Below are 23960 nucleotides of genomic sequence, written 5' to 3'. Positions count from 1 at the left end.
GTTTTGGGGCAGGTTAGCTGTGTGCAGCATAGGTTACCATGGTAATCTAACCCGGTTACAAGAAAGCCAGCTTTGTGATACTCAAAAACCTGAGATAAACCTCAAAGATAGCTGCTAAGCCACTACAGGCTTCTGATGTGTACAGCATTACCCGGGGTACACATGTAGCCATGCTTTGCAGTAACTTTCTTTCCACACTGAAGAAGTTCACCAAGACTTTCTAAAGATATATAATTAACAATAGCAAGAGTAAACAGAGGACAGAGGCTAATGAGTCTTATTATTTTCTTTCATTGCACAGGGTGTATACTTAACCTGTCCTCTTCCTCAGTACATGAGGCACATAATCCTGACCGGAATACTAATTGTTATGATTTCCCAGCTCTAAAAGTCTCTGACAGCAAGCTTCTTTTTTGTTGTGCAGGATGAGTAAGAATTAATCAAGAGAAAAGGGAAGCATATTTTAATTGCGGTCTTACAGCGATAAAAGAGCGGAAAAAAGTGGCGACCTAAATGCTGCTACACCTGCAGCAATCATTCCATCTGTTTTAATTGTTCTACATCTTCGGTATCAGGACCCAGCGTTCACCAAACCGATTCTGCAGATTTAAAAAACTTGCATGCAACTTGCATTACAGTGCCCTTGCAAAATAGATAGCGGAGATAGCGGAAAGGGGGCGCCGGATGTCAAGCTTTATCTCTACATCCACAGAGCCAGACTATGTTACAGCTAAAGATGAGCTAAAGATTTCTGACACTATTCAATGAGAAATATGTTATCAAGCACACTGTACCTAATGATTTCCACCGTGATATTGGTGTTTTTGACTGCAGGATCTGTGGGAGTCTAAAACCCACTTGAAGTATTGGACATGACAGCACCTTGAAAGCAAATAATTATAGCATTACGCGGTCAATTCAATTCACAGCAGCATTCATCAACGACTGAGTCTTACTATGCAGGAGTGATCAGGAATCCAGACAGGTGCATTCAAATCCAGTTATTCTTCTTTTTAAGTAATAGGGTAATGTATAAGTACTCATTACCAAGACCAGCTCATTCATGACAACACTCAAGTGAACTCACCAACCACCACTGACCTGACGTCCAGCTGAGAGGAACCCTGTGTATTTATATCCACCAGGTTGCATACTTTTGTGATGGTCTCAAGATGATACGACACACTTCTTTCTGTGTAAAAAACAACAGTTGGAGACAGATCTTAGACAGCACATATATGCATTTTGACACCTCAGCAAATCATATCAGAGATATCTGGATGAAGAGAGAACACAAAAAGGAGAAAAAATGAGTTGTTCTATAATGGAACTTAATGGAATTAAGCCATCATTGACAACATTATTTTCACCTGTGTTTTTCCTCCTATAAAGTCAAAATGTCTGCTTTGGAAGTGTAATGCTTGGGTTTCCCTAGTTCCACAACCTTTCACCTGCAGAGGTACTGTAGCTGCATGGGTCACAAACCCAATGTAATCAAATTTACCAGTGATGGAAGAAGTACTCAGGCATTTTGCTAAAGTAAAAATATCAGTTCCACACTGTAAAAATATAAATAGTATGTACGATATTGATCAATCAAGATTCATTTCCTGATAATTGACGAATCATCCAATCACTTTCAAGTTCTAATGTATACACTCTGCAAAGTAACCAGTAACTCCAGCTGTCAGATAAATGTAATGCAGTAAAAAGCATTGTAGTGGAGTAGAAGTATACCAGAAAATTGAAATATTCTAGTATAAGTATGTGTAATTTTCTACTTATACAGTTGAGTAAATATCCTGTTACTTTTCATCACGGCATTTGACAAATTATATTAATTAGCAATAAATCTGGCTTCAAAGGTCACCACATTTGTGTTTTTCTGTTTGCTTCATAACATCCCGAGTCAAAATCCTTTGCTCCCACTCCATGTAAAACTTGTTAGATCCCGCTCTAATATATTCAGCTGTGTTGCATCGTGACCAGAAAGTGCATTACTTGTGCTCAGAAGAACCAGATGGATTCAGCTCTCCCTCCTGAGTCCTGTGACCTTAGGGTATTTATGAAAAATATGAATTAATCTCTCTGCAGTCCTTACTGGGGCCCCATAGGAGCCCTTTAGATTTTTTTAAGATATGCAGACCATTTATGTCATCTGAGTGGCAAACAGCAGGGAGATAGAATAGAAACTTGTTGTACGTAGACTCCGTATATTAAAAAAACCTGAATAAATGAAACATTTATCCACATAAAAATGAAAGATAATTCAAGGTAAAAAGAAAATGGATTAGTATGAATAAATGACTTGTGTGGTCTTAAACAGGGGTCTTCAACATGTTTTAAGCCAAGGACCCCTTAACTAAGAGAGAGACGAAACAGGGACCCCCTACTTTTTTTAGTGCATAAAATACAAACCTAAAATATTTGTTGGCATGATTTTATAAATCATGTTTTAATGTTAAAAATACATGTGGCACAGTGAATCCTTAGGATAAACTATATCTGTGGATGGCTACTTTAGTGATTTCCTTACCTATAGGCCAGTATCATTAATACGTTTATTTTCACAAGGCTCATTTATATTTGCTAATAATAAGTTGGATTTATGTTAAGACATTGTATTTGTTGAAAAGACTACAAGCACTACATAGTGTAGTGCTTGCTGTCTATCTCATACTCTAGCGTTTATTTGTTTTTCAAATGACAAATTGGGCAGCGGCCCCTATTGGGCGATCATTCACCACATCCAGTTGCGCACGACTTTGTGACATCAGTGGGGTCGAGGGATCCCGAAAAATGACTCCAGCGTTGGTGTGACGACAGTGACCGGTAAGTATAAATGCTGAGACGGGAAGTTATCTGCTCATACCTCCAGACTGGCCTTTACTGCTCACCAACCGCTGAAGCTGAGAGCAACTATCATCACTGTACGCTCGACAGACGCTGGGAAAGAGGAGACTTTGGATACTTCCCAGGTAAGTCTGGCGCACCTCAGAAGAAACCCTTATAGTAAATATGTCTATCTTTTGGCTTGGTGGCTCTGCTTCTGGGTGGGTCACATTTATTGTGTGTTATTCGAATTGTATTGCGATTTTGCGAGGTTCAGTTTACATCTATTCATTCTGTAAAACAAGTTTAAAATGCTTTAGTAATTATTAAATACATTATTCCATTTGTTTCTACGCAGGTTGACTTGTTTAAGGATTTTATAAGAACTTGTCACTGGTCAGAATAAAGGAAAGCAGTCAGTTTAAAAATAATTGCTCTTAAGCTGAAACAATTGCAATTTTGCACTGGATCAATTTTCTCCTCCGATTGTTTAACACCTCTTCTCAGAAAATAGGACTCCGGGTCTCGATGTTTTACTAAGCCATGTTTAGAAAGATCACCTTGACCCCCTTAAATCTAATCTCTTATGTATTATGTCCCATCTCTTTCTTCATCAGACGACCAACTAAATTACCATGAAGACGACATGTCTGCTCATCTTGGCTTCCCTCGTGCTCTGCAACTTGACTGTGTCTGGAGGACAGGGCATCCCCGCTGAGGACGAGACGGACGGAAGGACCATAGACGACATCATACTACAGAGAGCAGAAAGTATCCTGTTACGGTCCATTCTCAAAAAGATGCAGGATGAAGACGGCAGAAACGGTGCGTAAATGTTTGATCAATTTTACAGGCAACGACTGATTTGATGCAAAATAGTGCCAAACAGTATTTAAAAAAGGTTTTATGTTCAGTTTTAAACCTGCCATCAAATTTAATTTCCCACTCCCATGACATTGATATCTGGGCCATTTGTCTCATGTTTAAAACTAAAAGTCATTAACTAAAGTTCGAAGTAATGTTCCAAGTCGTTTTGAGCTTCACGCGTTTTTTCGGGAAGATAATTATAATCATCAAAAAATAATGAAAAATCGAATGAATGAAAATGGCAAATTATCTTTTTCCAATTTGATACGATTCAAGGAAGATGGACCACCAACACTCGTTTGTGCGCAATTTACGCACGGCATAGACGAGCTGGGGAAACACAGTAAAGGGATATTAAACTAGACTTTGGGTTACTTGAAGTAACCTAAATAATGTTTTCCTTTCTCCAGAGGGATCTTCCTCTCAGGCAGAATGGGTGATAAAACGACAGCATCCTGGTAAGAGATACAGCGAGGATTTTGAGAAGCGCCAGCATCCGGGGAGGAGAGAAGAAGACGAGGATGAACATTACTTGGATGTTCAAAGGAGACAGCACCCGGGTAAGCGCGAAGACGAAATGCACTCGTTCATGGAGCTCCAGAAAAGGCAGCACCCGGGAAAGCGCTTCACGACGGGACAGATTTCCGAAAACCCCGTTATGCTCCTGAGCGAACTTTCAAAACGACAGCACCCGGGAAAGCGCTACCTGGTGCTGCACAGCAAACGCCAGCACCCAGGTAAGCGTCATCCCGAGGATGAGGACGACGATGGGGAGTGGTATGCGGATGCAGATGGAGACGAAGACCTCGTTGAGTTGGAAAAGCGTCAGCACCCCGGAAAACGCTTTTGGGATAACTCCAATCCGGATATAGGCACAAACAGTCCATGTGATGTATTGGACCATACGAGCTGCAGAAAGACCAGTTTGCTGCTCGACTTTTTAGACAACATCAACAAGAGTCATGTCGAGGAGAAGAGACAACACCCGGGTAAAAGGTTTGCACCCGAGGAGGATTTAGTGGAAGAGTAGATTAAACACAAGTCTGGTGTGCGTTTACTGCTGTATTGTAAACAAATAAATATGTGACCATAATGAATTATTAAAAATGAAAAAATAATTTACATCATTTAAACGTTTGTGCCACAGTTTTTCTTTGGCCAGCGGTTACTGTATAATCATTGCAAAGCATAAATCTGCTATTTGTTTCTTTGGAAAGCTTGTGCGTAATTGTCCTCCAAACTGACTATCGCTGTATGATTTTCATTAGAGTGCGTTCCCTATGTTGAACTTTATTAATGAGTTATTATTAGAATGATTTAGTATTTATTCCGTTAATTAGGCTACTTATGTTAAAAACCAAGTCAAAGAATGAAAGCATTAGTCTACTGACTTCTGCGATGTTGCCTCTGTGAGGCAACACACGCTTGTCAGTACAGTACATGCTTTGATCAATGAAAGTGGCTAACGTTTACAGCTTTGCAAAATGAAATCCCTTCATTGATTGATTTATGTTTCATTCTTTTCTACTTATGTAAAATATAATGAATATAACGCAGCAAATATAAAATGTGCCATTGATTATTTTTCAACATATTATTGCATGGATTAAGTTTATTTAACTTAATGTTGTAAATTAAAAGCTACCTTTGCCTTAAAGTCAATCACCAGTGTTTTTGTTGGACAATAAAACGCATTGGTAAAAATGTATAGTTTGCATTAGTTGCAGTAATTCATGTCTTAGAGCACTATTAAACTCTATTAAACTGTTTATCCAACCCAACAGGTCTAATTAGTGTGAAGTCCAACACAAGAGTCCCTCTGTTTTAGCCTAATCTAGAATGATTAATGCAATTCAATAGCAGATAGAATGTCAGGTATATCCTCTTCTCACTTCAATTGGGCTTATTCCAACAGAGCAGCTGCACAGGCCTGATCAATATGCAAATTATTCGTCAAGCACGTGGGTTAGAACTGGAGATTTCATAGAGGACCTCCACTGAAGCGCACACACAACTTTCAACTCCAGCGGTAATGCTTCAGTGGATCAACAAACCATTACAAGCAGGAAAAAATGCACATTATCTGATATACAGGATGAACAATTGCAGATGCACAAACTATTTTACACAACCTGAAATGGCTTAAGGACGAAGATAGGCAATATGGTAAACTCATAATTTACATATAATTTAGTGAAATTCTTTAGGAGTTTCTTTTATGTTTAGGCCATACATAAAGTCTTTAAACACAAGCCTATCTGTGAATGTGAAAGTGATAGGCTATGCACACACCCCAGCACACACACTTTTTTCCAAAATGTTTGGTTTGTGAGCCCTCAAAAAAAAAGTCTACTTGTGACCGCTCATCACCAATTACGTCCTTTGTGGATGTTGTTGGATTTTCCTGATTTTTTCATTTGAAGGATTTTTATAGCCATGAAAAAGGTTAAACTATCCAGGATTTTACAATACAAAAGCAAAAATGGGTGACATTGATTTACATTAAACATTTAACGTAACAGAAATACTTTTACATTCTTATACATTTAATCATCTTTAGATTCATGGCCCTGACCCCCAAGATTGAGAAATGCTGAGATAGTCCAACCAATTCATTGCGCATCAGGGCATAAATGAGCCTCAGGGCATAAATGAGCTTTGGGCCCCCATGGACTTCATGGGTCATGCACACGCCATAGCCTACTACACCTGGCACCTTAATTGTGTAAAATCTATATACAGTCCACACTATTACGGAAATATTCAAAAAGTCTTGAAACTAGATTTTGACAGGGACACCCTCCACTCTCCCACTGCCTCAGGGGTTAATAATGCAGGAATCTACTTTAGTCTCTTATCATTTCAGGTCATTTTGTAGAGCATATTCCTGAACAAATTTGCAATTAATTAAATTGTCCCAAACCAACTGACACACATTGAACCTGAGGCCCCCTGCGACTGCTTCCCGCTTTGCACACCAACCTTAGTCTACAGCAAGCACTCTCAATTAGTCAGGGCAAAATTTTGTGCAGCATGAACTGCTTGTGTTTATGTTTCAAAGACTGAAAGCCTGGGCCATTTAGTTCACTCATAAACAGCCGACAGAAAACAAAAGCAGAATCAAACAAATAAGAAGCACAGGAAGACAAAGAAATGATACAGTATAAGCTACTTAAGCATTGGGGTCCAGTGGTGTGATGGCAGGAAACGGCTTCCGAAATGGTTGGGATCAGAGCCATAGAGATATAAAGAGGTGTCTTGTCTTTCTCTATCACTCTGGTTGGGATGATATGGAAGTTAGAAGTGAAAGAAAAGATGGCGGGAAGTGATTTGTCGAGGAGAGAACATAAAGAAAAGGTTCTGACGGTCCGAATCGGAAAAATATTACTTACAGTAGGTCTACTGTGAGATTCCCAGTAATCGTGTTGGGGGAGGTTGGAAAATGTGTGGAGACTCACAGCGCCGCCTACAGGTGAGATGGGGTATTAAAACAGGACGTTGTTTTTTTTATTGACAAAAAAACGAAAAAAAAAAAAGCATACAAAACTCTCGTAGGGGAAAGAGAATAGGCTATACATGCATAGATACAATACAAATGTTGTCAATGTACAAGAAAGAGTCAAAAGCAAAAAGGCTAGAGAAAATAAAATTAACTTTAGAGTGGCACACAAGGGGAGAGTGATCAAAACAGAAGTTTCCAAGATATGTCATTACACATTTTTCTTGCAATTTTACTAGAGGAAATACAGAAGCTGAGAGTGGACAGAATAGGCTACTGACTAATACCTTTTTGCCAGTACGCTCAGGCAGCGAAAAAGGTGCAAGTTGTGGGCATAGACAGTGGGTGAAAGAGCACATCCGGGTCAAATTGGAATGTACAGTACAGCCTAATATCGTGAAAAGACTTTAATTCCCACAATTAACTTCGGGGTAGGGGGCTCATTGAAGCTCTCTTAGATAAGTAGAGTTGGTATGTCTGAAATATGATCATTTAGTTGCATAGAAGAGAGCTCAGGCAGTAGTGGGAAGAACAATAAGATAAGCAAAGAAAGTTGGACACTGGGAGAACTGCCTCAATAGCAGAAGTGTGGAGTATGATTAAGAGGATAGGCAGGAACAGAAGTAGGCCTACTAGGCTACAGACAGGGATGAATCTGAAATGATGGTGAACGCATTTGTTCAGATAGCCTACATAGTTCAGTATATCTGACTGAACTAGAAAATGCATTTCCTGCAGAAAATGCGTGGGAATGCTGAATAGCTGAATTGCTAAAGCTAAACTGGATGAATAGCTTAAATCAGTAAGAAGAAGTTGAAGTAGTGAGAATAGTTGAAAAAGTGGAAATCGGTAGAATGATTATGAATTTCATTAAAAAGTTGAATAACACCACTAATGTATAAAATAATTTATTTTTATTTTATCTGAAATTATGAATCAGTATGGAAAACTTACCAATACTGTGAGAAACATTGATGAAAATGCACAAATATGGAACAAATTGTTTGAAAAATCTCAAATGCATTGCACTACACTGCTGAAAAACTTGGAAGTTGGAAGCTGAACTGCACATAAGTTAAGAGCTGAAATACATTTTAGAAAAGCTGGAAGCTAAACTGTAATACTGTCAAAAGTGGAAGTTTCAATGAATTGACTAAAAAGACTTATTATCAGCCATATACATTGCAATGAATTGCCTGAAAAGGCTGAAAGACTGCTGATGCTGTCTGTGAAAGTGCTGTCATGGTGACGAGTGACCGTGTCACCTGCTGTTAAACTGCCACCTGTAAAAAAATCCTGAAATGATCACTAAACTTAAACAGCTTTTTCACAAAAACTGTAAAAAAATATCAAACTGAAAAGCCATAGCCTAATACCTGAAGTTTTTGTGAACATTTTAAAGTTTGTTTGGTATAAAGTATAGAGGGGCTGAAAATTTTGGGAGCGGAAGAAGATTTGAAGGATTTGAAGCATGCTCTCATTGACTTCAATGTTTAAAAAAAGTGTTAAAAAACTTAATATTTAAAAAAGTATAAATGATGGAAGAAGGGGAAGAAGTCCCATCATTAGCTGAAAGAGCTGAACATTTTAAAAGTTGAATGGTTTTAATAGCTAAACATATGCAGAAGTTACGGAGAGCCAAAAAAAGTATGTTAGAGGGAATAAAAACAAGAAACAGAAACAAACAGACAGACTGACTGACAGACAGACAGACAGACAGACAGACAGACAGACAGACAGACAGAAAGAAAAACAGAGAGACAGGGACAGACAGAGAGAGACAGAGACAGGGAGAAACAGAAACAGGCAGAGACAGAGACAGGGAGAAACAGAGACAGACAGAGACAGAGAGACAGAGAGACAGAGACACAGAGAGACAGAGAGAGACAGAGACAGACAGAGAGAGACAGAGACAGACAGACACAGAGAGACAGAGACTGACAGAGAGAGACAGAGACAGACAGAGACAGATACAGACAGAGAGAGACAGACAGACAGACAGACAGAGAGAGACAGAGAGAGACAGAGACAGACAGAGAGAGACAGAGAGACAGAGACAGAGACAGACAGAGAGAGAGAGACAGAGACACAGAGACACAGAGACAGAGACAGACAGAGAGACAGAGAGACAGAGACAGAGAGACAGAGACAGACAGAGAGAGACAGAGACAGACAGACAGAAGTGGAACGCAAAAGATATAGACTAATGTTCATATTACTGCCTGTAGTATTCAATTCAACTGTCTGTGAAAGGGTTGTCATGGTAATGTATGACCAGTGAAAACACCCTTTGAAGTCTGTGATGAGATCTCTTTGATCTTTAATCAGGTTAACGACCGTGTCACCTGCTGAAACTGTCAGCTGTGCCCAGGGACGGACTGGGACTAAAAAAACGGCCCTGGACTTTGACTAGGCCCGGCCCAAAGCAATCGGCGCGTGGAAACTTGACAACAACAACAATAACACCTGCCGCCTGGCATGAGTGTAATAGATTATATAATATGCTGTTATAACAGCATATTATACAATCTATTCCATGCTGTCTTAAAATGAATTTATTACTTAATAATCTTAACTAATTTATGCAGTAATTAATCTTACTGCACAAATAATAATACCGCATCTAAATGAAAATACACCATTACAAATGTAACTTCTGTATTCAAAATCTTCAAAGTTTGTAAGCATTAACTGTAACGTTACCAACATTTTTAAAAGTAAAAGCACAACATATATATTAATATATTATTATATATTATATAATATTAGCTACTGCATGTGGCATTTTACAGCTAAAATGTTGAAGTTTAGCTGTTTTAACTACTGTAATCATTAAAAATGTAGCAAGCTGAATATCACTTCCTAACATCATCCCTAGCAAGTAACTCTCTTTCTCCTCTCATGTTCCATACTTACTTGCCCTGTATCTGCCTGTGGAACCAGCTCATCTTTCTGTCCCTCATCATCACTGGTGGCATGTTGCTGCATAGCTGTCTGGCTCACTTCTTCACTGCTGGGTCTGTTGGGGGTCTGCTGCTAATATTTAACTGCGAGGTGCTGCTGCTGGCTGTGCTGCTAAATATTTCAGTTAGTTTGCGACATTTAGCGGCTTCAGTATCTAAATTCCGCAATTTTTTCTCTCGCCTTCTCAGCCCCACCCTTTTCTTTCTGTTTTTTACCCGCGACCGCATTATGCATATTGTTTGTTTGTTTCTATGCTTCTATCTAACGTCTTTGCTGTTGGTTTCTTCCTCTGCTTCCACTTCTTCTTCTCCTTACTTGGCGGCCACGGTCAGTGCAGCTGGCATCCAAATTAAAGGTGCATTGCTGCCACCTACAGTACTGGAGTGTGAAACAGATTAGTGGGGGAAAAAAACAGGTGATGACTGCGTGTGTGGCGGGTGGTGAGCCGGCCCGCCGGCCGTCCTGGAGTACCGGCCGTTCTGTGATTCTCCAGATCACACAGATGGCCAGTCCACCCCTGGCTGTGCCCCGCTGGAGCTATTCAAACACACAGAGCAAGCTCTCAAATAAAGGCTCAGACTGCTAAAACGATAAGGGGTATCAGTGAAATGATGTAATCGTGACCACCACAAGGCCTTTGTGAACATATTCATGTAAAATTTATGTTGATAAACTTAAAAATGTGGGCATATCAGCGATTTAAAAAAGTGGTTCGCTCTGCGTTTCGCTCAGAAATGTGGAGAATATTAAACAGGGCAGTGAATGGAGGAAGATGTGGAAGTCTTGTCATTTGGAAGCTCACCGAGGCAAAAGTATGTCATATCGCATAACTGAGCACATTGCCTGAAACTAGACAAAAATACCTACGTTTTCATGTATAAATTGTGTATGACAAGTAGATATTGTGGGCGTGAGAGGAATTTATAGAGAAGGGACAAAGATCATTTTTTAAGGCTCTGTGCTCTGGCGATGACATCATCCATTCTAGGTGGCCCCAACACACACTCATTAGAAACGCAGAAAAATCCTGAAATGATCACTAAACTTAAACAGCTTTTTCACAAAAACTGTAAAAGATATCAAACTGTAGAACAACAATACCCTAATACCTGACGTTTTCGTGAACATTTTAAAGTTTGTTTGGCTTCTGTAGGTGAAAGTTTGAAGGAGCTGAAAACTTTGGGAGCGGAAGAAGATTTGAAGGATTTGAAGCATGCTGAACGCAATAGCTGAACGTATGCAGAAGTTACGGAGAGCCAAAAAACGTACGGAATAATAAAAATGACCAAAAGGAATAACAATAGTTGGAATGCTGCTGAATCAGCATTCCCACTAATAAGGAAGGAGAGGAGAAATATCAGAGAGAGAGACAACATCCAGGAGCATTGCAAAGGAGTAGCCCTGGGTTATCAACCAATCAATTTTCCTTTCAGTTTAGAATAAATGAAAGTAGCTATTAATCAGATAATAGCCTACGTATCCAGAGAAAGTTCAAATATGTCCTGTAATGTTGAGAGGTCTTGATAGGGCTTTTACGGAAACTTTTTGTTCTCTATAACATGGTTTTTGGAGGAATGAAGGCTGCCAAAAACATGGAATGAGGCTATAATGATTGGGGTCACCTCTATGTTCCCAGGGTCCTCACTGTAAGAGATTTGTAAGGGCTATTGTTGCAGTTCAAATTGCAAAAGAACAAAGGGAGATGGGCATTAATGCCGTTTGAATATTTAAAAGTCCAGTCAGCCACTGTTGAAATATCAATTCAATATCAAAGTATAACAGTAGGTTAGTTAGATCAGTAGGCTATACTCATAGGTGGGTGATTTAAACATAACTGACCAAGGGAAACATATATTGAACATTTGACCTAGGAAAAAAAATGCTAAGAACACATACACTCTTTGAAAAGTATCCTTAATGTGTCATACTGTAAAAAAAAAAAAAGAGATTTCTAGGTGCTATATAAATACTGTGATGTTACCAAAAAAAAGTATGAACCTGAAAATTATGGGACCTTTAAGAGGATGAGCTTAATCCTTAAGAGGATATACTCCCTAATAATTCCTATAGGATTAATAGGTAGGATTTAATATCTGGTCCAAATTCTGAAGCAGAATATGGCCCAACCACTGTTGTGATAGGGCTACTACCTCTTTTATATATGTCAATGGCTACTACATTGAGGCCCACATTTCGTGTGAGTTTCGTGTCTTTTGTCCCTCTTCTCTTCCCTTACCAACTGAATGCTAATCACACGACCAGGCAGGGCTGCTGCTGCTGCAGCTGTGTTGTCGAGCTGTCAACCACACAGTTATTATTGGATTGATATGTAAGTATAACGGATTCATCGTGTTGATTAATCCGTTTGTTTGACGTTATTTACCGCCGTGTTTTGAGCAACGAGATTAACTAGAGAAATGATGGCTACAGAAAGCGAGTGCTGCTGTTAGCATGTTGCAGCTAACGTTTCATTCTTTGCTCAGTATAAGGGCGGCCAACGTTACATTAAACAATACAACTTTAGCCGTCGGATAGTTAATTTGCAAATATCACATAGCGAGTAAAATAGTGCTCGCTTGCATTTAGAAAAAACAACAACTTATCGTCTAGTTGGGTGTGTTTTTTCGCTGACTGCGTGGGTTGGACACAGGCTGAAGAGTAAACTATCAACATTAGCTAGCTGACAATACCTGGTAAAAATGTAGCGGTAAAAGTTAATTTACGTTCATTTTGACGTGCATGAGATCCAGAAAACATATGCAACGTTAAGTCGCTGTAATCGTTGTAAGATGTTTGATGTAAAATATTTGTGCAACTCATAAAACTGTCTGCTGTAACGTTAGCTCGTTTGCTAGCCTCTCAAAAAAGAACATGTGTAAGTTAAGTTAACGTTACGACGGGACTAGGGTGGCTGTCAGTTTGAACCTTTGTTACTACACGATAATTAGCCTAAGTCTGTACAGGTGTAATAACCACACTTGTATTCGATTATACCAAGTATGACATGACAGTATGAATATATCTCAGCTTTACAATCATCTCCAATTAAGTGTGCATGTCAGATATTGCTGTGATGCTGTGTATTGAAGTTCGCTACCCAGCCCTTTATGCCTCCCATGTTTTAATCACATAAAAGTCACAAACATTTGAATCCCCCATAGTATCAGGAATTTCCTTTATGGATTTTGCTAAAAATGTGTAGCCTCAATGTCAGTGTGCTTTGCCCCACTATTCAGTGTCCCAGGACTTTCTCTGGCGTGATGGAGCTATTATGTGGTGGGTTGCACACCCCATAACATGTGGACCGAAGCAAAGTCTCCCACCTTGCACCTCTTCTCCCAAAACATAGCCCACAGCTGTCATGGCCTCCAGTTATCCACCCCCCTTTGAGGGCACAGGTGAAGTGAAGGAGGGCTTTCTTTGCCCGCTGTGCCTGAAGGACCTTCAGTCATTCTACCAACTCCAAGACCACTATGAGGAGGAGCACTCTGGGGATGACCGCCATGTTCGGGGACAGCTCAAAAGTGAGTCCAATAGATTGTACATGAACACTCTGCTCACAGCCACAATGCCATTTAAGTCATATCATGTTGTGCAAAACAGAGTCTAAAGGAACAAAAATAACTTTGTAATGACTGTGGCCTTCTTAAAAAGCAGTTTAAGGAGTACAATTTGAATTTGATATACAGTAAGTGCACTGCAGTGTTTGACTAGGGGAAATTGTTGCCAGGATGAATTGGCAAAATATTCTGCTGCAGGGAGGGACAGTAGATGAAACAGGAAAATGATCAAATGTAGAGAGGACGAATCTCGGTTGGAAACAGAGGCATGAAAGAGGGTTAGCTCTCTGATTTGTATGCAGTTGTTCAGATTAAGAATGAAACTGGAAAGTTGGATGTGGATGTTCTTGTGGACTTGGAGGTAGCTGTGCTAATTTGTTTGTGTGTGCACAGGTTTGGTCCAGAAGGCAAAGAAAGCAAAAGACAAGCTGTTGAAAAGGGATGGAGATGACAGACCGGATACAGGCAGTTATGAGTCCTTCTACTACGGTGGAGTGGACCCCTACATGTGGGAGCCTCAGGAACTGGGTGAGACTGGAAACTTGGTGGAAATAAATCTCCACTCCACCTTTTTTTTTTGTGGCTTGGTTTGTCATATAATTTAAAAAGCGCCTTTAAGCAGCAACCACATGCGGAACTCTTACACTTTCCTTTCTCTACTTTTGTAGGAGCAACCAGAAGTCACCTGGACTTCTTTAAAAAACACCGGGCAGCCAGGATAGATCACTATGTCATTGAGGTCAACAAGCTCATCATTAGACTGGAAAAAGTATGCTTCGTACAATAGCACAAATCACAACTCATTCACACCATAAATCTCTTCCTGCTGTTGTCAAAATTACCCTTAAGATGGGCGTAACTGTGCCAACTCATTTACTATGAAAACTGTTGTTTCAGTTGACATCGTTTGACAGGATCAACTCAGATGCCGCCAAAATCAGAGGTTTGTCCACATGTGTTTTCATTACAACTCTGACTCCTCACAGTGTATGTCAGTAGGATTTATTAAATATTGGAAATGAATGCATGTTCATCCTCCTTTATAGCCATTGAGAAGTCAGTGGTGTCATGGGTGAATGACTCGGATGTCCCGCTCTGTCCCGACTGTGGAAACAAGTTCAACATCCGGAACAGGCGACACCACTGTCGTCTCTGTGGGTCCATCATGTGTAGGAAGTGTATGGAGTTTATCCCCTTACCTTTGGCTCGTACGTATGAACATAACCCGTGCAAACTACAGGAAATCATCAGCTATCTAGTTGAAATCAAGTTTTGCCATATGTGTCTCAAAGCTGCGAAACGTTTGCCTATTATCTGTTCACAGAAAAGCTGATTAATGGGACACGAGAGGCCCTGTGTGTACCTGGAAGCCCCATTCAGTCCCAGTCTCCCCCAGCAGGAGGTGGCAGCAGTGGGATGGGCTCCAGGAGAGGCAGCATCAGCAGCCTGAGCAGCGTTACCTCCATGCTGGAGGAAAAGGACGACGAGAAGATCCGCTGCTGTCACCACTGTATGGACACACTGCTGAAGATACAGCAGAAGTTGGAAGAGAAGGACCACATGCCGGATGTAGTGAAACTTTACGAGGTTGGCGCATCAAAAAGTCTCATAGTTAAAATGAAAAGGATCACTACATGTCTTTTTCTGTTCTCACTAGTCTCTTGAGTTGTATCTACACTGTCGTATCCGTCCCGTCATTCAGTGTTTGTCTTTTGGGGTTTCCTGTTGTTCACTTGCTCCAAACTTGTCTTCCTGTCAGAGGCTGAGGATGTGCATGGAGAAGGTGGATGAAAAGGCTCCAGAATACATCAGAATGGCAGAGTCGCTCAAGTAAGCCCCATTAAAAAGCACTTATTTAATAAGCATTCCTGATGTGAGAAATCATTTTTGGATCTTTGATTTGAGAGACTGCGTGCTAACCGTCATGGCTGTATGCTTTCACAGTGCCGGAGAAACCACATACAATCTTGACACTGCTGGCGGACTGAGACTGGAAGTGCAGAAATACTACGAACTAATTGATGCCCTGAGGTAGATGTCGGTCATAAATGACCGTTTCAAAGTTGAACAGAATTCTTCTCTCATTTTTGTCAAATATGGAGTTTTTAAAAAGGTCAAATGGAGTTCTGTGTTTTTTTTCTCAGTAAGAAGATTTTAACACTAAGAGCAAAAGATGATCCACCACCGCATCCAAAGGCCCTCCAGCTGCAGAGGATGATCCGCTATACAGCCACACTATTTGTCCAGGTGAAGTTCAGACAATTCTCAGCATGAAAAAAGACATACAGCAAGTCCCATTCGGACAGAATAAATATTACACACTCAAGAAATAAATTCTGTCACAATGGGGCTGTACAGTATCACTCCAATCATCACTCTATTACATGTATACAACTGATACATATGTCTTTCTCCTTTGATCCGTTCTTTCCCTGAATTCACCCATTCTTCATGTCCTCCTTGTTTTAGGAGAAACTGTTAGGTCTCATGTCTTTGCCCACTAAGGATAAATATGAAGAGCTTAAAGAAAAGAGGAAACAGGAACAAGAGAAGAGACTGCAACAAGAGAGACTGGTGAGATTGTGCACCGATACCTTTCTGTTGATATTTTATACACATAACGAGTTACTAAATATTTTACTTCATGTATTTTTCTGCTCAACAGGCAACCCAGGAGACCCTTAAGAGAAGGCAGGAGTCTGAGAAAAACCGTCAACCTCCCAGTACTAATGGAGAGCTGCCGCGGGCCCCTAGAGCTCCACGCATGACCAAAGCTGGCGGCTGGTTGCCCTCCGCAGACTCCGTCCATGCATGCAGCGAGCTGGAGGACCCCCTGCTGCAGCAGATTGAGAACATACAGTCATTCCTCCGTCAGGCACGGGAGGCCCAGAGGACGGACGAGGTGGCCATGTTGGAGGAGAACTTGCGTCAGCTGCAGGATGAATACGACCAGCAGCAGACCAGCCTGGCCATCGTGCTCTCCCAGAAGCTGGCTGAGGAGGAGAGCTTGCAGCAGGGGGAGCTAGATCGTCTGCAAGCCTGGGAAAAGGAGGAGAGGGAGCATTGGGGCCCCGCTGTGGCCTCCTCCCAGCCTTCCTTCACCTGGGAGAGGTCTCTGGATATCAGTCCGGCAGGGGTCTTCCAAGAAGAGGAAGACACTGAAGCAGAGGACCTGACTCCGAAAGCTGAGAGGAGTCCGTCCTCTGTAAGAGCGTTCCCTGCTCTTACAAGCCAGGAGGAGTCACCTCCCAGGCTGAGGAGCTTAGGGGGGCATGTAACCCCCCCTGGTGGTGAAGGACAGAACACTGCCTCCCTTAACCCTTTTGATGAGGAGGACTCTACTCCCATCGAGGAGGATTCATCCAATCCCTTCTTTGAGGACATAAAGAGGGAACACAAAGAGGTAAGCAATGGGAAGAAAGAATACAACCCATTTGATGAAGAGGTCCAGGCGGACAAACAGGCGGAGACCGTACCTAGCAATCCTTTTGAGGAGAGCGACGATACCGACACAGGTAACCCTTTCCTGGAAGCCTCTGGGAATTCTCCAGGAGTCTCGACCAACCCCTTTGACGGGGATGATGATGATGATGATGATGAAGTTTTGCCCGATGTGGATATGATAGAGGAGGAACTGCTGCTGCAGCAGATTGACAACATTAGGGCCTACATTTTTGATGCCAAGCTCAGTGGCCGTCTCGACGAGGTGGAGCTCTTGTCAGAGAACCTCAGAGAGCTACAGCGCACCCTACAAGAACAGAAGAAGAAGAAGCACTGATACCTTTCTCTCAAAATCTCCGATTATCTGCTTCTTCCCAAGTCCTGCAAGGCTAGCTCACTTTACATGACTAATGAGCCCACTGATTTTAGTTTGGGTGAGGTCTGCTGCATCACAAAAAGATTAGGTTAGTCCCAAAATTAAATACGCACTTGAGCTAAATAGTCTGGAGTGACTCCCTTAATTTCCAAACATCCTTCTTAACCACTTAACCTGTGAAGGGTCGCAGAGGGCTGGAGCCTTTCCCAGCATGCACAGTCTGAAAGCACTGCAAGTAAACATCCATTTGTACGGCATGTTGCTGTTATTAACCCTGTTGCATCAGGGAAAACACAAACAATTGAGGACAGAATAATGCCATTTAAACAATGTTTTTTTAATGGGACAGTCAGATATTTGTTTGATCGAGTGTGGCTGTAGAAGTCAGGATGGATGATTTGGAGCTCTGGCAGAAGCTATAAACAAAGTCAAGATGGAATTGTGACCAAGGGTGAACAAATGGAAACCAAGCAATTGATGCACGTTTCCAAATGCAGACTGATCTCATGAAGTGGCGTATGTATGACACGCCAATTCGTATGCCATTTTGGGCGCGTTATCAAGACGCATACTTTTTAGTGTGTTTATCAACGCCGTTTGGCCTCCTTTGACTTACATTACCTTGCGATTGCGTGTGAATTTACGCCGTAGCGAGTAGTATGAAACGGCGAGAATCCGCGTAGGGAGGTCAGTCGGGGTGGTGGATGGGTAAAACACAGGACTTTCACCGAGGAGACCGGGGATCGTGTCCCGCATGTCACGTTTCCTAAACTCAACCGTCGCTTTGTTCTTTTCCTAAACCCAACTCGCGTGTCACGTTTCCTAAACCCAACCGTTCGCCGTGATGCTAATTCCTCGAGCCGTCTTTCCTGCTCTGTCTCTGTGTCACTCTTAAACTGTTGCCCCTGACAACCGATAGCGTAGGATCCTAAATAGTGGGCGGGCTCAGACACCTCCCAAATCGTCACGTGACAGCAAGCTACCATGACGTATGTCGTCATTGTCAATACGGTGTAGACATACACGCGGATAGCTCAAAATGCGTACAGATAACACGCCACTTGGCTTTAGAAAGTGGCGTGTATGTTTACGCGAAGTCATGATGTCACGTTGCCAAATGTATCGTTAAACAAAAGTTGCTCTTTAATTCCATTGATATTAGTGCCCTCTTGTTGTACCAACGACTTTAGTTTGTGGTAATTGAACCAATACCAAAGAACCCAGCCATGCATTACTGTTCTACCTGGACCACAAACATTGACAAAATAACTATCTGATCATTTCATTAGAAACAAATGAAATGGGACTTATATGACCATATTTGGACAGCCTAGTGTTTGAAGGAAACTGATCATTATATAAGTTGTTATATATTAACATCTAATCACAGGCTAAAATTTCTAATTCAGCCCCGCTTGTCGTTGCAGAGCCTGTGACCACTTTGTGACCTAGATTTGTAAGAGAAATTTAAACGCACAGAATCAAGCCATTGTTGTTGCCCCTGTTAAGTGTTACTCATGCTGACTATGATGACATGATCACGGGGAAAAGCTTTTAATCCTTGAGCATACTATGAATAACCACAAGTACATCTGCAAATACAATGTGTATGACAAGAGCTGAATAAGTATTTGTTCATTTCTTTTACAGTGAAAGTTGTTTTTTCTGTAACACTGAATTCAAATGAATATGTTAACCTATCGCTGTTAGGTGACATTTTCTGTCTGTATGGTCTTACTCAAGCAGATTCAGATCAGTAATCTTATTTTGTGTATCTTGTCTGTCATGTTGGCCTTTTATTTTGTCTTTTAAAATCATATTCAATGCCACGTTGAACCAAGTGAACTAAGTATTTTCCACGTCCTACTGTACGGCCCCTAAAGGTTGTGATCTTATTAACAGTGGCACTACTGATCCAACTGAGCACTTGGGTTGCATGATTCATGTGTCTGTGTTTCTTTAAAGTGCTGTTGGACTTTTGATCGCACTAGTGGCCAAGCTTGTCTTCCTGCTTACTTTTGTTTTATACATTTGGACATACCGATAAAATCTTAGAACTCACCAAGCTCCTGTTCCGTGCTGTCGGCCAAGATCTGTATGTAAAGCACGTTATCTGTTCAGTAGTTTCATCTAAGAAGTTCATTCAAAGTTTATCCAACCAGCACTTATCATGAACATACTTAACACTATCTGCCCCAGCACATCATAGGCAACTTCAAGTCAACAAATAAGATACCAGTTTTACTAAAACCGCATGTTCAGATCAACTAAACTCTTAGAGGTCAATGCAACATTTTAGCCAGGCTTTTGTTTGTCAGTTAAATTAACACTACATGAATGCCAGCAAGTATTATCACTCAGTGCTGCTAAGCCTTAACGTGATTTGTCATAGTGCTTTCCTTTCAGTCATAAAGTCCATATTTCTCTTCATAAACAAAGTGTTTTGTATCGTCTGTTGATCTCGCACTGCTGATTTTTGATGTCCACAGAAGATTTTAAGCAAAACATGCAACACTAAATGTTTTGTGACAGTGTAAATAACTCGAGGAGCTTCTTGTGTATTAGCAGTTGATTTTAGCTAATTTGGTAAGACAATTTAGACACACATCAATTTATTAACTTTAGAAAACTCCATCTCAGAACCAATAAAAAAAATCATCTCTGTAAAATGTTTGTCATTCTTGTCATAAATCTGGTAACGTGTTCAATCTCAACTTGATACTGCCTCTTGCATGAAAATACTTAGGATTTAGATTTTCCTAATGTTTACACAGAGCGACAACTACCGCCACATAGGCAAATCATTTTTATTTGTTTAGATTGCAGTGTTGACACTGTGCTTGATGTAAATTGCATTCGGATGTGTGGATTTTTCAACCCCATCACATAAAAACACCAGGTGTGACATCAAGTTATCCAAACCTATACAAACAGTCATGTTTTGGTAAGTTTCTGCTACTCATGTGGACTGGAGGGTCTCAGTCCAGCCAGTGGCGTTCTCACAATGCACAGCATAGTGGGACCCATTTAGTTACACGAATTTACAACAAAATATGCAATGCGGTAGTCCTTATATGTAATCGTACAAAATCAACAGTGCCATATTGTCCAGTTCTCAGCTTCTCACTCATGTGATGCTGCCATCTGGGCACGATATTTGCCCGTCATCTCCTTGGGCAGCGGCGTGCTGCCAGGACACGGCACCTGGCCCTCCACCTCACAGATACACTCCCTCAGACAGTACTTTTTGGGCCCAAAGTTGGCGGGGTTGGACGCCTGCATCTTGGCTCGAGCCTCAGCTTGTAACACTTCTCTGTAAACAGCGAAGGAGTAAAATCAATATATTTATAGATTATCTGGTCACTGCAGGGATTTGACGTGTCATTGTAGGAAAAGCACAGTTGTAAATATAAAACTAATGATGGCTAAATTGCATTTTGCTGCTCCTGTATCGTGCATGCTGGCTCACCATGACACTGTCATGGCTTACTGAAACACTTGAATATACAGAGCCTTCATTTATGTTATTCGTAACATGAATGATGACCTGTGCTTTTCCTACTCTGACAAATCAAAATATCTGCTTGCCCAAGTACATTCATGGTTCTCTACAGGTAGTGATCTTATAACATCCATCAGGAATACATGGATGTGACTTCAATATATATACTATATGCTAATATATATAACTCACAGCAACTCTGAATATCTTACTCTGATTTGCCCAAAATCTTCTTGACGTGTTGTGAAATTTGTTTGTGGTCCTTCCCTTCCACATCTACTAGAACTTGCTCCCCATCGTCTGCAAAAGAGACAGAGGATATTAACCCAAGCTTGATACAATACATAATAATAATAATAATAATAATAATAATAATAATACGGGTCAAACAAGAGTGGAAGGATACACACCCAGGTAGAACTTCAAGAACGGTGATGGTGTCATATTTTTAAACATCATTATTTGAAGCCACTGGTTTTTGTACTGAATCTGAGGAATATTGAAGAACACAAACTTTCTGCAAAACAGAGAGAGAAAGTACACAATTTAAGAACAGCTTCACATGAGAGGCAGTCTGACTTTTTTTAAATACATTTTTTGAGAAAACAATTTTTTTTTTTAGTTTAGGTTAGTTTAAGTTAAAAAAACATCTGTGGTTCTGATTAACGGACAAAACCACAAGTGTTTAATTTACCCAACTATTCCATACTATTTTCTTATTAACAGTTGTCATAGCAATGGTCTTAAAGGCTGATTTAAGTGAGTTTTCTAAAGTTATTTAATCTAGCCAAGGAAATTGAAAAAATATGTCCACACATTACTCATGACCTTTGAACATTGTCACATGTATTTATCTTCTGTAATAGCGATTTAGTTGTTGAAATATAATTAAATACTTAAAAGATCCACAGAAGTATGCATGTAGAGCTGGGCAATATATGGATATTATATGGATATTGTGATATGAGACTAGATATCGTAATATGGCATAAGTGTTGTGTTTTCCTGGTTTTAAAGGCTGCATTACAGTAAAGTGATGTCATTTTCTGAACTTAGCAGACTGTTGTAACTGTTCTATTATTTGCCTTTACCCACGTAGTCATTATATCCACGTTACTGATGATTATTTATCAAAAATCTCATTGTGTAAATATTTTGTGAAGGCACCGAGAGTCAACACTACAATATCGTTGCGGTATCGATATCGAGGTATTTGGTCAAAAATATCGTAATAATTGATTTTCTCCATATCGCCCAGCCCTATAATACCAAAGCTACCTGTGTTAAGTGTAATTGATGAGAAAAAAACGGTGCTGGTAACTTTACATTTTATGCATGACATTTGAAGTGACAGCGTTCTATGCATTGAGCTATCACTTCAAATTCCATGCATAAAATGCACGTTACTTTTTCACAGTAACGTTAATAGCTATGTACATGTATTGTATAAGATAACGTTATTATAATGTTGAATTGAGATTGACAGAATTACGCATGCGCACTGAGCAGACACCGTGTTTTAGTGTGGTGGTACTTAATATGCTTTTGAGACATATTTGCAGTGTTTTAGTTAGCTAGCTGAGTTAGCTGTTGTTAGCTCTGACCTTGCTCCGTCGCTGAGTTCTCCATGAGTGTTGTAATTGACCGTCATGATCTTCACTCTGTTTTTGAAGATGATGTCGCCTTTCTGGAGATATTCCAGAGTCCTCCTGATCGGAAACCTTCCTTTCATAGGCATTTTAAAGTCCTTTTTTATTTACAAATACCATTTGAAAGCAGCCTGCGCCTGAATGTAGAGACCAGAGCTAGTCGCAAAAGCAGACCGAGGCGCCTTTTGATGACGTCAAAAGTCGTTGTCACCCTATGTTGTCTATGGTTGTCACCAGCAGCACTTGTACTAATAAGCACATTAGAAAATGCTTTCTAAATTTAAAGAAAATAACACCTCGTGGGAAATTTTTCTGGAATTCTCATTTTACTGATATGATAACTGGCATAGGGCGTGGCTTGTTCCCTTTAGATATTGTATCACAAACAAAGTTAGGGAATTACATTTGAAAATATTGCATAATATATACCCTACAAACCTATTTGTCTCGAAATTCATGACTGTTGATAACTATTGTAGTTTTTGTAAAACAGAACAAGAGTCGTTAACCCATCCTTTTTATGGTTGTTCATTTTGTATTTCATTTTGGAAAAGCTTTGAAGATTATATGGTATCTAAAACAAAACATTCAATCACACTTGAAGGGAAACATATTATTACTTATTTTGAAAGTAAAGATAGAAAGTTATGTAATATTGTAAATCTCTTTATTTTACTAGGTAAGTTTCATATTCGTAAGGCTAAATTTTCTAGTTCAAAACCATGCTTCAAATTATTCCAGGTTGAATTTGACATGTACTTTGAGTCTCTTAAGTTGGTATCCAATAAGAAAGCTATATTAATATGTGATGTCTACTCCAATTTATTTGTTTAAATACTCCTGCTGTCTACACTATTGATTTTTGGAAGTCTGTCCTCTTTGTATTTTTATTTCCTTTTGTTTAGTTTATTATTTTCATTTTTACCTCGATATTATAGTTTGTATATATTTTTGTATTTTATTTGTATATACATTGCAATGACTGAACCTTTGTAATCTACGTTTTGAAATAAAGTTTAAATAAAAAAAAAAAGAAAAAAAAAAAAAAAAAAAGAACGAGATGGAAAACTGCTTGTTCAAACATTCAGTGCAGGACCAGAGCATGTAAGAATGCTATTCTTTTATTGTATATATTGTACTGTGTAGTTTTGTTGCGTTCCATGTTTACTGCTTTGATTTTATATTGACAATAAAAAGAAAAAATATAACTTAAAAAAAGTCTATGGTTGTCACCCGAGGTACCGAGTTTTCCTTCTTTATTGTGAAGACT

At 40.0% G+C, this 23960-nt stretch overlaps 3 protein-coding genes across 4 annotated transcripts; 2 read left to right on the top strand and 1 right to left on the bottom strand.

Moving 5' to 3' along the window:
• The first annotated feature begins 2780 nt into the window (after positions 1-2780).
• On the top strand, positions 2781-5407 carry trh (thyrotropin-releasing hormone). Of its 2 annotated transcripts, none has more exons than XM_031316452.2 (3): positions 2781-2978; positions 3450-3657; positions 4110-5407. In XM_031316452.2, exons 2-3 carry the CDS (start codon positions 3468-3470, stop codon positions 4727-4729), a joined length of 810 nt encoding a protein of 269 aa, XP_031172312.1. In that variant the 5' UTR covers positions 2781-2978; positions 3450-3467; the 3' UTR covers positions 4730-5407. The 2 variants fall into 2 exon arrangements, with proteins under 2 accessions (XP_031172312.1, XP_035863900.1); XM_036008007.1 differs by having other exon boundaries at positions 2854-3017.
• Positions 5408-12365: 6958 nt separating this feature from the next.
• Positions 12366-18030, top strand: LOC116062016 (rabenosyn-5). Its single transcript, XM_031316450.2, has 12 exons — positions 12366-12491; positions 13399-13686; positions 14116-14250; positions 14391-14491; positions 14620-14665; positions 14769-14930; positions 15047-15309; positions 15482-15552; positions 15667-15753; positions 15867-15969; positions 16192-16296; positions 16388-18030. Exons 2-12 carry the CDS (start codon positions 13524-13526, stop codon positions 17498-17500), a joined length of 2349 nt encoding a protein of 782 aa, XP_031172310.1. The 5' UTR covers positions 12366-12491; positions 13399-13523; the 3' UTR covers positions 17501-18030.
• A 1885-nt stretch (positions 18031-19915) lies between these two features.
• On the bottom strand, positions 19916-22897 carry mrps25 (mitochondrial ribosomal protein S25). Its single transcript, XM_031316453.2, has 4 exons — positions 22646-22897; positions 21452-21558; positions 21254-21341; positions 19916-20852 (listed from the first exon to the last, which is right to left on the bottom strand). The coding sequence occupies exons 1-4, from the start codon at positions 22777-22779 to the stop codon at positions 20663-20665; spliced, it is 519 nt and encodes a 172-aa protein (XP_031172313.1). The 5' UTR covers positions 22780-22897; the 3' UTR covers positions 19916-20662.
• Between the last annotated feature and the right edge of the window lie 1063 nt (positions 22898-23960).

This window comes from Sander lucioperca, chromosome 12, assembly GCF_008315115.2.
Source record: "Sander lucioperca isolate FBNREF2018 chromosome 12, SLUC_FBN_1.2, whole genome shotgun sequence".
Taxonomy (NCBI): domain Eukaryota; kingdom Metazoa; phylum Chordata; class Actinopteri; order Perciformes; family Percidae; genus Sander; species Sander lucioperca.
Note: the sequence above shows the minus strand (reverse complement) of the source record. Positions and strands in the feature narration are given on the sequence as shown.